Raw genomic sequence first — 16,833 nt, 5'->3', positions numbered from 1 at the left:
TAACAGGTTGTAATATCATTGTACCCATGGGTGCGTGTGTCAGTAAGTACCTATTTTTTTTTTTAATCATGTGTTACTTAAATAAATATAAATTGTTCACTAGTTGTGTGTCATCTGTGTACACAAAAAACAAAACGTAGGTATTAACGTCGACGCTTTAGGGTCCCTTTGCCCTTACGCAGTGTTTAAAATCAAAATAAATATAATTATTACTATCGTATACAATACAATATTAATTATTGTATGCGGATCGCGCGAAAACGGCGTGTGGCCTACAGTGACTAGCGGGCAAATGAGTTTTATTGTAAATCGAACGCCGCCGTGCAGCACGCGCGTATGACGTCATTATATTATATTACGCGATAAATATAGAGAAATAAAATAATATCGCTGAAACGGCGGCGCGCGGTGGAATCGCGAGTTTCGCGGCAACTATCATTTTCGACTCGTTTTTGTCCAGTCGGAGTGGTGCGCACTGCGCATGGGTCGGCCGCCGGCTGGAAACCGCCGCGTAGGGTGACGGTGACGGTTTTGAGCGTGGTGGTAGAGTTCCGCGGGGGCAGTGTTCTGCGGAGTGGATGATGGCGGTGGTGGTGCGGAGGCCCTTATAGATTTTGCCCTGGACGAGTGGCGCCCGCGCGTTATCTACCACCGCCGCCGTCGTCCCTGCGCGCGCGAAACTTTCTTCCCACCGCTGACGCTGTCGCTCGCGTGCGTGCGCGCGCGGGTCGGCGTCGTTGTCCACCGCCGTCGCACAGCACAGCACACGCACACGCACAGCACAGCGCGGCGCACGGCCACGGCGAAGACGTTCACGGGGACGACCGCGCGTCGGTTGTAGTACCAGCGACGGCGGACAGCATCACCGCCACCACAGACAGCCACGCCAACCGGCGGTGGCATTTGCACGACTCTTCGTGGCCATGAATTTCCGGGCAGACGCTAATCTCGGACACGGTTTGACTATTTCGCCGTACGATACTAATAACAATACGTTTGTGAGGTACCGTTCGTCGACGACTTTTATGCGGACTGCTCGGACGAGATGAGAAAAATTTTTAAAAAAACGGATAATCTGGAGAATTTTTCGAGGTATTTATTTTCACATGTAGAGATGATGTTGCCTGGGCGTTTAGTACACAGACTGATTCACCAAGCATGCTTATCAACCCCCCCCCCCCCCCAAAAAAAAAAAAAAACACACACACCATTTTCTTCTTCAAATAAATAAAGTTATTCAAAATCTGACTTTTGAATATACAATGTTATACTCAAAGAGTAAAGACCATATATTTTCAAATTATTGAGATTGTTAGTCCTACTCTGTTTTTCAAATAATAACCCACTTTTTATACGGTAAATTATTCATCGGATAATATTTCTGAAAACTGTTATTCATACGAAAAGTTTTTGAGTTATTTAACTTTGTGTACCTACTAAGGATAATATAGGTTAGGTGATATTGGGTTTGGGAGATATTGAAGATATGCGGAGATATGAAAAATCATAGTATACTATGCTTAGTATAAACATTTTAATAACTGAAAGTCATTAAACTCGTTCGGATTTTGAATTAGGTAGGTAGGTACATATTTTTAAAAAAATCATTCGCTAAATGATTTACAGTAAAAGAGTGGATTCTTATTTGAAAAACATAAGTTTGTATCGCCACAAGTCATTAAATAGTACCAAAAATCTCGAGAATTTGAAAGGTATGTTCTTTAATTTAAAAACTCCAAAAATTAAAGTCTGAATAAATTCATTATTAAATGAAAAAATTGGGGTGAGAATTCTTGTTTATTGATAATAATTATGCCGTCGAAACGATGTCATGCGGATTATGTTCGCCTACCCGAAATAAACCAGTAACACGGTTATACATTTGAGGACTCCAATAATTATGAAACGTCGTACTCTCGCCGATATATTATTATTAATTTAGTCCCGGATTTTTATTCAAATTCGTAATTTTAACGAATGAAATGATTTTATTAGTTCTGACTAAAAATGATCATGTGCATTATTTTGAAATTAATTAATATTCTTGAATATTTTATTAAATGCTTATTGGAAATAATCATAATTTTGTGAAAAATCTTAACAGAGAATGTTGTAATAAATTAGGTAAGATATGCAAAACAATTTTCGATATGACCATATTATATCGATATCGACTAGGTAACCTAACTGGTATAAGTAAGTACCAATCTAGTAGGTACTCAAGTGAGTATTTGTTCTCGTTTATTGGTTTGTTTTTCTATTCAACTCTATCTACTCTATATCTACTCTATTTTTGTATAATTATTAATTTTAGTTTTAAAAATGAATGTTGAATAAAAACTTTTTCGTTAAATATTTTATGTTTTTTAGTGGGTACATATTCTGGCAAAAATAACTACATAAATATTTACATATTATGATTTTTTTATTACGCTAAAGTCCGCGCCCTAATAATTATTATCATGATAATATTATTATAAGTATTTCACGCGAACTTCTATATTATTATACATATAGGTGCAGTGCCAACATAGTTACACGACACTACAACATAATATTATAATAAATTATATTGCACAGGTCCCTCAAACACGACGACCCTTATTTTTTTATAAATTCTTCATAATTTCTCACCACTAGGTACCACATAACTACGAAACTCTTATAAATTATAATAGCATTGTTATTTGTTGTTATATCGGGCTATCCGATTAGGGAATCGATAGCAAAAACACTTCAAGCATACACTATACTTTTAAGAGCAACTGGTCGGCATGCCATTCATATCATTATTATTATTTATTTTTTTACGCTCACTCGAGTTTACGAGCTTGTTGTTCACTTCTACAGATTTGTATTTATGTTTAAATGACCGCGGACCGAGTTTTTATTACAATAATATCCAGTATAGGTACATACTACACATGTTTGTCATTAATTTATAGTATTATGTTGAACGAATTTCACTCATTATTATAGTTAGTTTTACTGATTTAGTTTTAAAACGACTATTTTATATTATTTTTTAATTTGAATAAATAATTAATATTTTATAGTTGATTGACCGTACATATTGTATATTATAATAATGTAATTTATATAATTACATTTAATACTACACCGAAAAGATATTGTGTTTACACCACTGTACTACACGCGTTCGCCGAGTAATTATATTTATATTTTATATGTACCTATCTAGTATAATACCTATTACCTATGTATATTATATTAAAATTTACAATTTATGAATAACAACGATAGATTGTATTATTTCATGAATTTCTTAAAAGTGTTCTGTAAATATTTACAATATTTTTATTTAAAAATTTCTTATTTTCACTCAACCTTATTAAAATATTGTCGAGAACTGTCATTAAATACAATGTAGAATATTCAAATAATAATAAAATATAATTATTGATTTTAATGTTTACTTAAACTTTTATTTTAATATAAAAAACATAAACCAAAAAATCAAAATAAATTATAATTTATTGACAGCTCTTACGTGTAAAGTACCACGTTGACTTTATAAACAATGGTTGAAATAAGTGTGACGTGGAGGTCAAAGACCAACAAACCTTTTTTTGTTTATGATAAAATTATATATAATATACAAAGCTGGGCATTAACGAGTTAAAAAGTTAATTTAATTATTTTAGTTAATTTTGGAGTTTCATTAACTTAACTGTTAACTTACTAAATTTCTTTTTTACTTAACGTGAAATTAACGAATTAATTTTTCATTTTAAGAAGTAAGCTAAGTTAATTTATTTTGTTTGCAGTCTATTTCGTTTTCATGTCAAAAAATATTTACCTTGAATTGTTTAAAAATAATAATTTATATCATTCGAATCTAACTTATATGGAAATACTATGTAAAGTATAAACACTATAGTCTATAATTTAGTTTTGGATTGGAAACAAATTATGTACGCTAGCGTTGTATAAACAAATTAACTTTAACTTAATAAAAAGTGTGTATAAACTTTTAACTTAACTGAGTTAACCTATAGTTAAGTTAACTTTTAACTTTTAGCTTTTTGTTATTGGTACATAAAAACTTAATTTAACTGAGTTAAAAAAAAATCATTAACTTACCCAACCTTGATAATATCTCGTATATTATCTTTACTGTGTATCTGTTGTCACTATTTAAATTAAAATTAAAATAGGTACATACCTACAATAACATAATAATATATAATATATAATTAAACGGATTGAATTTAAACATACACAATGTTTGAGAAATAGATTGCATATGCTATTTTTTAATTTTATTATTCCGATGATAAATAATTGGGCTGTCGAAATAATGGTACGGTCCATAGAATTTATGACAAAAAAAATAAAAACGCGGAATACTCGTACTTTTTAAAATGTAATTTTCGGTGGTCCTAAAATTTTTTCAATGTTTACATAGTTTTAATAAATTTGTCAACTATTCAAATATAAATATGTATTATTAATTGTTCCTACAAGTTTATTGAACTAGCTATTCCACCCTTCACAAAAATGTCTTGTTCTGTTGCCGTTATTTAAAGTGATTTCATGTACATTGAACATTCGATAAGTGTGGAGAAAATATCGAGTGTCCCACACTTCCCACAATAACACAAGTTTTGCCAAAATATTTTTGTAATGGTAACAATATATTGTACAGGTGTCGTTGTATATAAATAAAACATTCCAATCATTACTTCACTAAGTGGTACAAATGCTTAAGCGTTAATCTTATCGTAACTTATTCTAAAATCTATGTTATTTCTGAATAATAGGAACATATACTTAATTGTTGCAGAGCAATTTTTTTGACTTATATGATAAAAAAACGAGTACAAATAAGTAGATACTTTATTTGTATATTCTCCTCATATCTAGTAAAGTTGTTTACAAATATCTGATCAACACTTGAATGTACCATCCATAAACCAAAATTCAGATTTTTATAGAATATTTATGGTAAAGTCAGATGAAATATCTACCTATATACCTACACTATCTTTTATTGACTTTTGAAAAAAAAAACATGTCTAACAGACAATATGAAAATGGTGCATCTAAAAGACGGAGACAAATGTTCAAAACAATGAATTAAATAAATATAAAGGATTGATGAATAATTTTGTATTCAATTCAGGTAATTGTACCTGATTCATATCTGTGTCCTTTCATTTTAGAACAATATAGAGATTAGAGAATATACATTCAATATCATATTAATGATATTTGTTCTTAATTTATATTATACTAGCATAGAAGCATACATTAATGATTAATACATCATATCTAAGCGTGGTATAGGTAATAGGTATAAGAACAGTGAGTGAATGTATAATTTCACAATTTACCTATTCAATCATGGTAAGTATTTAAATTTGTGTTTTTAGTTTGTTTAACATATCAACATGACAACACGTATCAAATAAATAGATAAGTGTTATGTCAAACAATTTTTTTTTTAAGGGGCTTCCAATTGGTATCTATATCTGTAATTTCGAATATTTCGTTTTAGTTTTAATGAAGAAAAATGACCACCTGCTACAGCTGTGTCAGCTGTACACATACAATCATAAACGTACAACGAGCTTTCGATATATTTTTAAATAATAAAATAATTATGATCTAACTTGGAATATTGGGCACGATAGACGACCATATTTGACTTGGGGTTTCTCGTGTTCCTAAAGATTTTTCCTTTATACTTTTTTTTAACAATTATCTCCTCAATTGTGTTTTAACTGCGTGGGTATGTGGAGTTTCATTTGAATAATTTATGTACTGGAATTCAAGTTAGTTCCGTAAATACATAAATGAAAATAAATTATAACAAAATAATACTATTATAACTTACCGATTTGATAAAATTAGTTGTTCCTTTTCCCGGGCATTTTAAATTTGTGTTTTATGTGCATTTTCACCTTATATAGAATTATCATTCTTTATCAACATCACATAGGAATTTACACACTGCCTCTTTGACTTTCAAAATTGTCCATTATATATGACACATATTAGGTATAATTTTCGTAATTTTAAGCGAAAAACGGTAATTACTAAATCTACTATTGTGAATGGTACTGGCGAGAACCTGCATAGGTGAGTTCATAACATTTATTGATTAATAGATATTTATTGTATCTTTTTGTACCGTAATTATTTCATGTTAGAAGGTATTTAATCGTAAAGCGTAGCGATTATTTTCACTCGCCTATGTTCACTTGCGGTTTCCTATCGGTTGTCGGTAAATAAATTCTGGTAGGCATCAATAAAGACAGGATTACAGAATTAATGCATTAATTTAAATTCTGATTTTGACCTGAGGTGAAATGTACTTACACTTTACAGGTTACAACCAGACATGACTTGGTGCTATTGCATATTTATAAATTATAATTGTATTACCAAATTAGATATTCCAAATGGTATTTAACATTTTTAATACAATGTTGAGTATATCTTGTACATATTATATTATATTATTCTTTTTGTATTTATGTAGGTACCTATATACAAACACTACAAAGTGTCCGCGTTTGGAAATGAACATTTTTACCCCATCGTACAAAGTGTCTGGGTTTTGCATTTTTTATGTTCGACCGTACAAATAATGACATATAACCATAATTAAAATACCAATACCCCTCCCCCCCCCCCCCCCGAATTGATTTTTAATTAGGGTAAAGATTACCCAAAATAGATTGGATTATTTTAAATAAAAAATGGTCAGTTAGGTATTTCTTAGTTATTTATATTCAATCTAACTTTAAATCATGCTTACATACATAATATATCACATACACTAAATAATTACATACATAACCATTTACATAAATTACATACTTATACAATATAGGTACATAGATTAAATATAAAAATTATTTTTAAATTTACAGTAAACCAATTTAACCATTTTTAATTCTATATTTAATGTTTTGATTAATAAATCATTTAATTACTATACAGATTATTAGCGATCATAACTTATCAGTTTATCACTCTTTTGATTACAGTTATAATGTTAGATGAGTCATGTTATAGGTACTGAGAAAATTTGTATTTATATTTATTGATAAAATACCTTTTAATGTATTCAATATTTACTCCATGCTATAAGCTACAATATTGTTGCAACAAGTGCTGAGTTATATAAAACTGTTATCTTCTTACAACTTGTTGTTCATACTTTTTCATATCTTCTATATTATAGTATGGTATTTGTATTTAAATGTATTCATATTGTATGATCATTTTTTCTTTAAATTTTGAGTCTTGATAAATCTTTAGTAAAATATCTTTTGGATATTTTATGAGAATAATTATTAATTAATAATAAATATATTGATTTAATTTTATATATTTACATTTTTACTTTTTAGATAAGTTAATATCACTCATAATCCATAACCTTCAAACGTTTGATAAAAAATATCATTCCCTATTTTTTATAATAATATGTGCGTTGTACGTTGCAATATGAATTCAACAGCTACAATAATCGTTCCCAATTTCTCGGTCATTGATACAGTTTTAAGCAACTTAGTTGTTTTTTATGAGTTTATTTATAATGTATATTTATAAAAAGATAAATGTTATTCCCTTATGTCATTTCGAGCCGGAATATACATTATAAATTATAATTATAGATACATTATTTTTGTATGGATTGATGAGTTATGTATAGTTATGTAAAACAAGTTATTATAGTCTTCGAGTGAGAGTGATATTTTCCGAGCACTATTTGTAAGCTAAATTGGCGTAATGCCATTGTATATTAAAAAAAAAAAACCATCAACAAAGCGTAATAAGTGACTAATACCATACTGAAAAAATTTCGAAAATAAAATTTTTTTGGTGAAATTTAGTAACTATTTTATTTAACAAGTACCTTCTCATTAGGCATTACTCATTACAGTGTATTGTCTGTTTCCCACATATAAACAAGTGGGATTAACCACATCAAAATTCCATACTCCATTGACTACTTTCAAAAACAATTTAAGTGACACAAATACTGAATTTAATGATATATATTACACAGTTGAACACTGAACAATACCTTTAAAAATTTTAAATACTATAGTTCAACTTTAAACATTAAAGTTTAAACTGCAATGTGAACGATATCATATATGCGTTAAGAATATACCACTTTAAATATGCGAATTATTTTTCGTTTTAAAAATAAATAGCTTAACACATTTTATACATCAAATGACTGCGATCGTGTAATCTGTTTGAAAGATAAAAAAATATTTGTAAATACTTACGTAGACACGTCGTAGGTATAAAATAATATATTATAACTAAAACATAGATACTATCGTTTTTTTTGTCTGCGAATAGGATAATATTTTTCATGCATATAATATATAAATTATAACACAATAAAATGCAATGTTTCAGAAAACTGTCGATTATTTAAGATAATAGTAGAAAATATGACGGGTCGGCAGATCCGTCGTTTGCTGTACGGACTGCTGATTTTGGCGTTATTTGTCATTGTTATACATAGTGGCCGTACTGCGTATTGGCTGGCTAAGGATGGACATTACTCAGGACAACAGCACCTCTCCACCGAGGACCAGCCAGATTACAACGAACAACAGGTAGTTAAGATAATTTCATGCAGTATAACAACAATCGCGGAAAGAGTTACGTAACTGTATTGTAATGGTGTTCTGCATCTGCACCCACCGGAATAGTTCGCTGTAGCTATAAATTGGTTCCCGTTTAAATTTGTGAAGTATTCTACTATATCCAATTGCAGGTCAAGTATAGGTTCCCACTTGGCACTTTTTGCAGTAAGGATGGCCAAGTACGCACATTTCCCTTCCAATGTTTACATGCTTAGGACTATCAACTTAGAAGTAATAATAATAATAACTAAAAATAATTCAAATATAAATTAATAAGCTAAATTTTAAATTTAAGATTGTATTGTATTAGCTTTGCACGGAAACTTTCTTCAAATACTTTAATCGTGTTAGTTGCCCATTAAGTTAATGGCATTATACGTAGTCCGTCGTAAATTATTTAAAGTACATGATTTTATATCGTAAAAAAATTGCTTAAAATTGAAAATTTGATACAGGGTGTGCCATAAAAAAAGAATGGAGTTGGATCAGGTGTTGCTCGTCGATGGATGAGAGTAGAGGGATGGGCCTGAGACCGTTCTGTTGGTAAACAAAGGCAGTTTCAGTTTTCATCATGTCTATACATACTAATTACATGGCGAGGTCATCATTAGGGGGTCAATGCCCCCCCCCCCCCCAAACCCACTACCGTCATGTAGGTGGCCACCATATGATGATGTTGTGTTCCATATACATAAACTGCATTTGTTACAAAATCTTATAAATAGTAAATACAATAAAAATTTAATTCGATCGAGTTGTTTTTCTTTTTTAAAATTTTATGGCACACTATATTAGTTTGGTACTTTGGTAACAGAAGTCAGAACTGAACAGAAACAAGCACCAATTCAGCTCACCATAATAAAATATTAAATACCTTTGTGGAAACCAATTCGGTCAATGGGGTAAAAACTAAACTTTTTGCGTTTAAAAAATGCTAGTTTCTATAAACGTCATCAAAAAATGTACTTGTCAAAATATTATATAAGTAAAAAGAGCTTTTTTAGTCAATCGTAAATTTTTTTGTACCAAAAACTACTGTCTTTTGTTGTTTCTTTTCTTATTTGGTTTCGTTAAATATGTCTTTGAACAATTTAAGTCGACCAATAAGTTATTAGAAAATATAAGGTACCTTTTTAGGATATTATTATTCCGATATAATTTTTAAATGTCCCAACAATCAACTACGAAAATAATATTTTTAATATTGTAAAATACTTCAACGCATGTATATGAAAATCCTACTTACTTATCATATATATATAGGTATAATACGTATTATAACGTACGTCACAAAAAATAATTTTAGAACAGCCATTATAATACTCCAGTCTCCAACTGTCCAATAAAATATCTGTGTATAGAGACCACAATATAATTATATTAATGTAAAAAGCACAAAAAAGTAATCACTATAGCATAGGTGATTTAAAATGGCAATAAATTAAATTATGTTTTATAAATTTGTTAGTTGTATTAAAACGAAATTGATTATATCAAGCTAGAAAATAGGTCATTTACATTTGCGTCATTACATAATATTATTTTAAAAAATAACAATTATATTGGTAGATCATTATAAAATATACGTACTTACCTATATACAATACATAACATATTAGGTATATGTGTATATAGATATTCCTACCTATATAATATATATGTAAGTATATTCAATTATTATATAAAATAACTTATTATGTTTATTGTTTATATATTAATGTATACACTATACGTCATATAAAATTAAAATATTTTTACCTCTCATTATAAAAATTGCATCAAATAACAGCGCGTACCATCAAAGAAATTTTTTTTCCTTGTGTAAATTAATTATGTCAATTCTAAGTGTATTATTATTAATGTACTAGTACTGTAAAATCTATAATAACTTGAACTTACAGAACTTACAATATTTGGAGTCACCGATTCAATCTTTACAAACATACAGTCCTTTAATGATGGAACCGAACGAAATTTCAAAATCGCTATTACCATGGTATTTTAAAGGTAAACATTTAATTTCCTAGTTAATGTAAAAAGTATAAAATATACAAATAACAGTATCACATAACTTGTATATAGCGCTTGATATTATCTAATTGTAAATAATTAATGTACATTTTATGAAACAAACTCAGCAAGCAAATAATTGTAGTTTTTTTACCAACTAACATAATGTGTTAAATGTAAATATTTTATCAGATGGCTTGCTGAGGCCAAGCAGAGCTAAAAAGAATATGAAGACTGGACAAAGAACTACGCAGGTGTGGCCTAAAGAACAAAAAAAACGGTGACCGCGTTGAAAACCAACTGATGTTCATACCGCCTAATTATCGATACGACGATGAACCGAAAAAAAAAATTTTACTTTTCAATGGTTTAAGTAGTTGGATGGTAGACGACGGACAGAATGTATTTATCTCGAAACAATGTCCGGTGAATAGATGCACAATTACTACGAAAAAATCAGAAGCTCCAGACGTTGACGCAATTTTATTTCGTGATCATTTCTCACATCCCGGTCACAGGAAAACTGGTAAACAAGTAAGATCATCAATTAATTACCATTACCTATACACTGTACAACCAGCTACGATTATAATTAATTTTGCGTATATAAATTATAAGACGTGTTAACACTTAACTTCAACAATTATCGCCTATCGGTTATCTAATATATAATAATTTATGTTTAACTCTTCTATATCACGTAATCGACATATTATACGAATTCTAATTTCAGTGGTATCACCTATATACCTGCTATTAATATAATATAATATAGCAATGTTTATTGCACATTTTTAATTACAAGATATTTTTTATTTACTATAACCATTGATTATAATATAAGTATATAATGCTATATTATATATTTTATAATATTTATATAGGTACTTATAACGTGTTTAACATTGCAGGTATGGATTTTATATTTTCTCGAGTCACCGTACCACACAGAACTGATCACTTACAACGATGTGTTCAACTGGACAGCGACATACAGACACGATAGCGATATCGTAACGCCATACGAACGATGGGCGTACTACGATCCATCAGTGACACAAGTTGAACGATTAGAACGGAATTACGCGTTTAACAAAACGAAACAAGTGGCGTGGTTTGTATCAAACTGTGGTGCCAAAAACGGCAGATTACAATACGCCAGAGAATTGGCCAAATATATATCAGTAGACGTATACGGCGTGTGTGGACAATTCAAGTGCCCTAGATCGGACAAGTGTTTCCAATTGTTGGACCAAGATTACAAATTTTATTTGGCTTTTGAGAACTCCAATTGTTTCGACTACGTAACCGAAAAGTTTTTCGTTAACGGCCTCCAGTAAGTCGTCAATAAGTGAATAATTTACGTTTAATGCTTCTAATAGTATTAGTTTTTAAATCGTTTAAATCAATTAATCAACCGTATACTGAGTCAAAACGTTAATAGTATAATTGATAAAAATAATAACAGTGTAAGAGGATAAGAGGTGTATATTTGGAACAATTAACCATATTTTGTATAGCTGTTACCGGGGACGCGGTACTGATCCGGTCATCCAGATATAGGTCGGTGTCATGACGCCGTGCTGATCTGCTGTTTGATGCTGCAGCAGGGAAAGCGTACCTTTACTAATACTGCTTTATGTGGTGCCTTTGATTGATATCACAACTAACCAGTAGCGCATACAATAGGTGTTGGGAGGGAGGAGGGTTAGATGCCAACCATTAACTAATTTTGATGACATCTTATGAAATAATGTTTTTCAGAAAAAGCTTAAAAATATTATAATATTGTTATTCGTGCATAATATCATTATGCTATATCATTATAATGATATATAATGTAAGTATTTCACACGAATAACATAATTATACATTGCGATAATATACCAACGAATTGTATAAAATATAACTTACTATATATTCATCTGCAGTATAATATTAATAATATTATATGTACCTATACAAGATAGTTTATAGACAATAGATCTAATCGCTGATTTCACCATCACTCTAGTCGGGTTAAGCCGGGTCGACACGATGGTAATAAAACGCAATATGCCTATATCACTGATGAAAAAGTATGTAATAAGACGAAATTTGCGAAAGAGAAATGATTATTGAGTTACATAATTATTTTAGTACCTTCAAAGTTTTAGAAAATAATGTTTTTTATCGTTATAATTTTTTTAATTTTGAAATTATGAGAATATAAGATACATTTTGAATTCCTTATTCCAAGCAGAAAAATCTCTGAAGTGCTTTGATTTATAAAGATCAAAATGGATCACCCTGTATACGCATGACTCCATACATAAAATGTCAGTTAACTTATTATTAATATTTTTTTTGTCTTTTACAAATACCTAGGTATTTATAGGCCTATTTTTCTACATAAGCTAAGTATTTTTTCACCGATCATCTATCCCTCATACCAATCCTCGAGATAAAATAGATAGGATGCGTTTACGCCTGCACTATATAGCTGTGACTATATAATAATGCATGATGATCATAATACGATTATTATTAGCGATATAGTCATATTATTATAGGTATATCTATAGTAGGGTATAGGTACAATATCATGTGAAACGGTTTGAATTGAATTTAAAAATAATAATTAAACTATTTTTTGCAGGCACAACGTTCTGCCAATAGTGATGGGTGGGCGCCGGGATGACTACGAGCGGATAGCGCCCAAGCGATCGTACGTGCACGTGGACGACTACGAGTCACCCAAACAGCTAGCCGAGTACCTGCGGCGGTTGGACGCCGACGACGACCTGTACAACGAATACTTCCGGTGGAAAGGCACCGGCGAGTTTATCGATACGAAGTTCTTCTGCCGGCTGTGCGCGATGCTGCACGACGACGGCGCACCAGCCAAGCACTACCGGAACGTCAACGACTGGTGGCGCGGCCAGGGCGTCTGCAACAACGCTATGCCGTGGCGGCGGTTCATCGAGTCGTCTGTCGAGGCCGGCGAATCGGCTGGCCCGAAACCGGTGGTCAGTGGTGATTAGCGTTTACCGCAGGCGGCGGCCGCGGCGCTTGACTACATCACGGGGCGCTGGAGACGTCAGCGCCGCCGTCGCCGCCGCATCGTCGTGGAGCCGTCGTCACCACCGTCGCTGTCGTCGGAAGTCGACTTTTGGCGTCCTGGTGGCGCCACCGCGGTGGGTCCGCCGCCGCCGCCGATGCCCACCGTATCGCCGCCGTCGCCTGCACGCCCGAACGTCCGGAAACAGCCGCCGGAACCGGCGCCGCCGCCGCCGCCACACGTGCGCATGTCGAGCGCTGCACGGAGACGACGCAGGGGCCGCCGAAAGAACTTTCACGACGGGTCTCGGCCTGCTTCTGCAGCACATCGTCATCAGGCGTAAACGGTTCTCATCGAACCATAACGACAATCGCATGTAAACTGCAGCCGCAGCAAGTGCACGCCGCCGTATCTATATAATATGATACACCATAATATATAATATTATATATTGTAATCGCCAAAACCGATATTGTCCACTGCCAACCCCACTCGAAAATAATTTACAGTCCGCATAAGCCGAGCACTTTCGTACTTTTAACTATATACTTAAATGGTAAATGCCAACTATAAACGGTTGTGTGGGTCGATCCGATTCGATCCGATTAGCGGCTGTCGACGGCGCCTCGTTCAATCGACCATCCACCCACCACTCATCCATTCACATGTCATTAGCATCGAGAACGGTGTAAATTTGTTTTGTTGTACATATAATATTATTGATTCTCCGAGATATAAGACCCGGTCGTTGCGTCAATACACACAGACTTTTTTTCCGGCTGACTGCACGTCCATCTGTACACAAATTGTACATTCACAATTGAAACGTTTAAATAATAAATATGATATTATTCCATAATATTGACTATAGTACTTAAGTACAACCTATACAATTTAGTCAAAAAGCGAAAAAGTACAAATTCGTTCTATAGAAGTACAAAATACCTGTACAATAGAATTGAGAACAATCTGTTAACAATAACTAATAAGTACCTATTAAACTATTTATGTGTTTACAGTGGATTTCAGTGCATAATATGTTCTATTATATATTTATATCTATATAATACGAGTGTCATACAAATTAAAAACGTCTTCCACTGGTATGATATTATCGAAATTCTACAATTATTATATGTATAAAGTATCTTTAAACAAATCAAATGTTAATATCGACTGAATTATAGACATAATAATAGGCATAATTTTAAACTTATTCATTCACCGATGTAAAAACCGTTTTTCATAACACTGTTATATATTATACATTAACTATTCTCGATAATCTTTAGAAAATTGTATCAATATATAATATACGCATAGTATTATTGTTTGTTAAGTATTATTTTTTTTAAATATTACATTATGACGCCTAGGTTGTTATTGTTATTAATATTACAATGCACAATATATTATTATTTTATACCTCCTGTGATAACAAAGTGATATTTTTTAATTACGATATTAGGCGCAAATAAGCAAATGTATGTAAAATATTTCTGAAGTGCTTATATTATATATAATATTAAATAATAATATATATATAAATACTACGATTTGTATGTAAAGACTACAAAAGAATTACTCATGCGCCATTTTCTCATAAATATACTTGCGCCTATTCGATATTATTTAAAATTACATACTATTATTATAGTAAATTATCTTAAGTTTAGTTTTACCTATAAAGTTAAATATTAGAAGGAACTTTCAATACGGTGCTGCTAAGCATCGATTGAAATTTTTTTTATTGTTTTTATGTTAAATAATTGTTACAAATAAATAAATAAATCTTGTATAATAATTACATTGAAAATAATTGTTTAGTTGTATTTATAAATTATTACATATTGTGTGTATTTTATATTGTGTGGCTATATTTATCAAGATAATAAAATTATTTTGTAGAGTTTATAGCTATATTTATTTATTATCAATAAACGCCTAACGGCAACTTAATACAATTAAGTACTATATAGTATAGGTATGAAATTACAAATGTCATAATCTTATAAGCAGCTTATAAAGTGCAAAACAACATGGCACGTTCAGATTCCTGTAATAGTTTATGCACAATGTTAATTCTACGCTAAGAGCAGCCAAGTACGGTTAGAGTTTTACTCAAATACAAGAATACCTGCGAAATCTCCTCGTAAAATAGCATTTTTCGTTCTCAACTCATTAGTTTGAAAAACTAGCGGATCCAGTTACTCGTATTCGACACACTTAATTTCCTACCTACCTATTATAGTAAAGACAATACTAAACAGGGCTTTGCACTGCCATATTATAGTGATTGATTTTAAGTTTTCCAAATTTCACCGAAAATATAGCGTTAAATTCTTCGGACGAAAGTGGATGAAAAGATAAAGATGTCACTTGCACTCATGAATCATGACCCATATTCCCCGTTGCAGGCGAAGTCGATCTAGTCACCGCTTGCAGCAAACCAGTTGCTTTTGGTGAGATAGCAGTTTTAACATTTTTTAACTAATTTCGCAATGCTTATAGTTGCTTGTCTTATTTACCACTTTTAAAATTACCCTTAAACTGGGTATAGTCTGATATGGATTGTAATCGATTGGCCAACCGATGGGTATAACTAAAATCATGACAAAAAATAGGCAATGGCAAAAGCTTGAACACTGGTGTTGCGCAAATGGTGTGTTGTCACAGAATGTATAGTTGTACAGCAACAGTCTAATCGATTTACGAAGCAAGCAAATAAGCAACAAAGCAGCTCACTTGAAAACCATGAAAATTAACAAATAAAAACATAATTTTAGTGTTGAAACGGCGTTATTTAAACGTGCACGGAAATGATAAAAGTATTGTACACAGTTGTGAAGAAGACTAATCGAAATTAAATTAATCAAATGGAAGAAAAGTGAGTTATAATTACCTACTAAGCTATATTTTGTTTTATTAAAAAAATAATAAAAATACAATTTTAGTAATTTAATTATATTAATATAAATATTGAAAAACTGTTTCGAATAAATACATACATTAATACCTTATGATAAGATAATATAATATACATATACAATTATGGTACCATTTTATTATGTACAATATGTCAATAGATTTATATATGTACAATGTACATTGTACAGTGTATACGCCCGAAAGTGGACG

General features: G+C 31.4%; 1 protein-coding gene across 1 annotated transcript; it reads left to right on the top strand.

Annotated features, from left to right (window-relative positions):
- Positions 1-11: 11 nt before the first annotated feature.
- LOC132946289 (glycoprotein 3-alpha-L-fucosyltransferase A-like) lies at positions 12-15,609 on the top strand. Its single transcript, XM_061016201.1, is given in 7 exon segments — positions 12-42; positions 8,413-8,615; positions 10,547-10,652; positions 10,848-10,929; positions 10,931-11,189; positions 11,567-11,991; positions 13,294-15,609. Coding segments are annotated over 7 exon segments (1,476 nt in total). The 5' UTR covers positions 12-26; the 3' UTR covers positions 13,679-15,609.
- The last annotated feature ends 1,224 nt before the right edge of the window (positions 15,610-16,833 follow it).

The sequence above is a fragment of the Metopolophium dirhodum genome, chromosome 6 (assembly GCF_019925205.1).
Source record: "Metopolophium dirhodum isolate CAU chromosome 6, ASM1992520v1, whole genome shotgun sequence".
Taxonomy (NCBI): Eukaryota; Metazoa; Arthropoda; class Insecta; order Hemiptera; family Aphididae; genus Metopolophium; species Metopolophium dirhodum.
The sequence above is the reverse complement of the archived record's forward strand: the minus strand, read 5'-3'. Positions and strand labels throughout refer to the sequence as shown.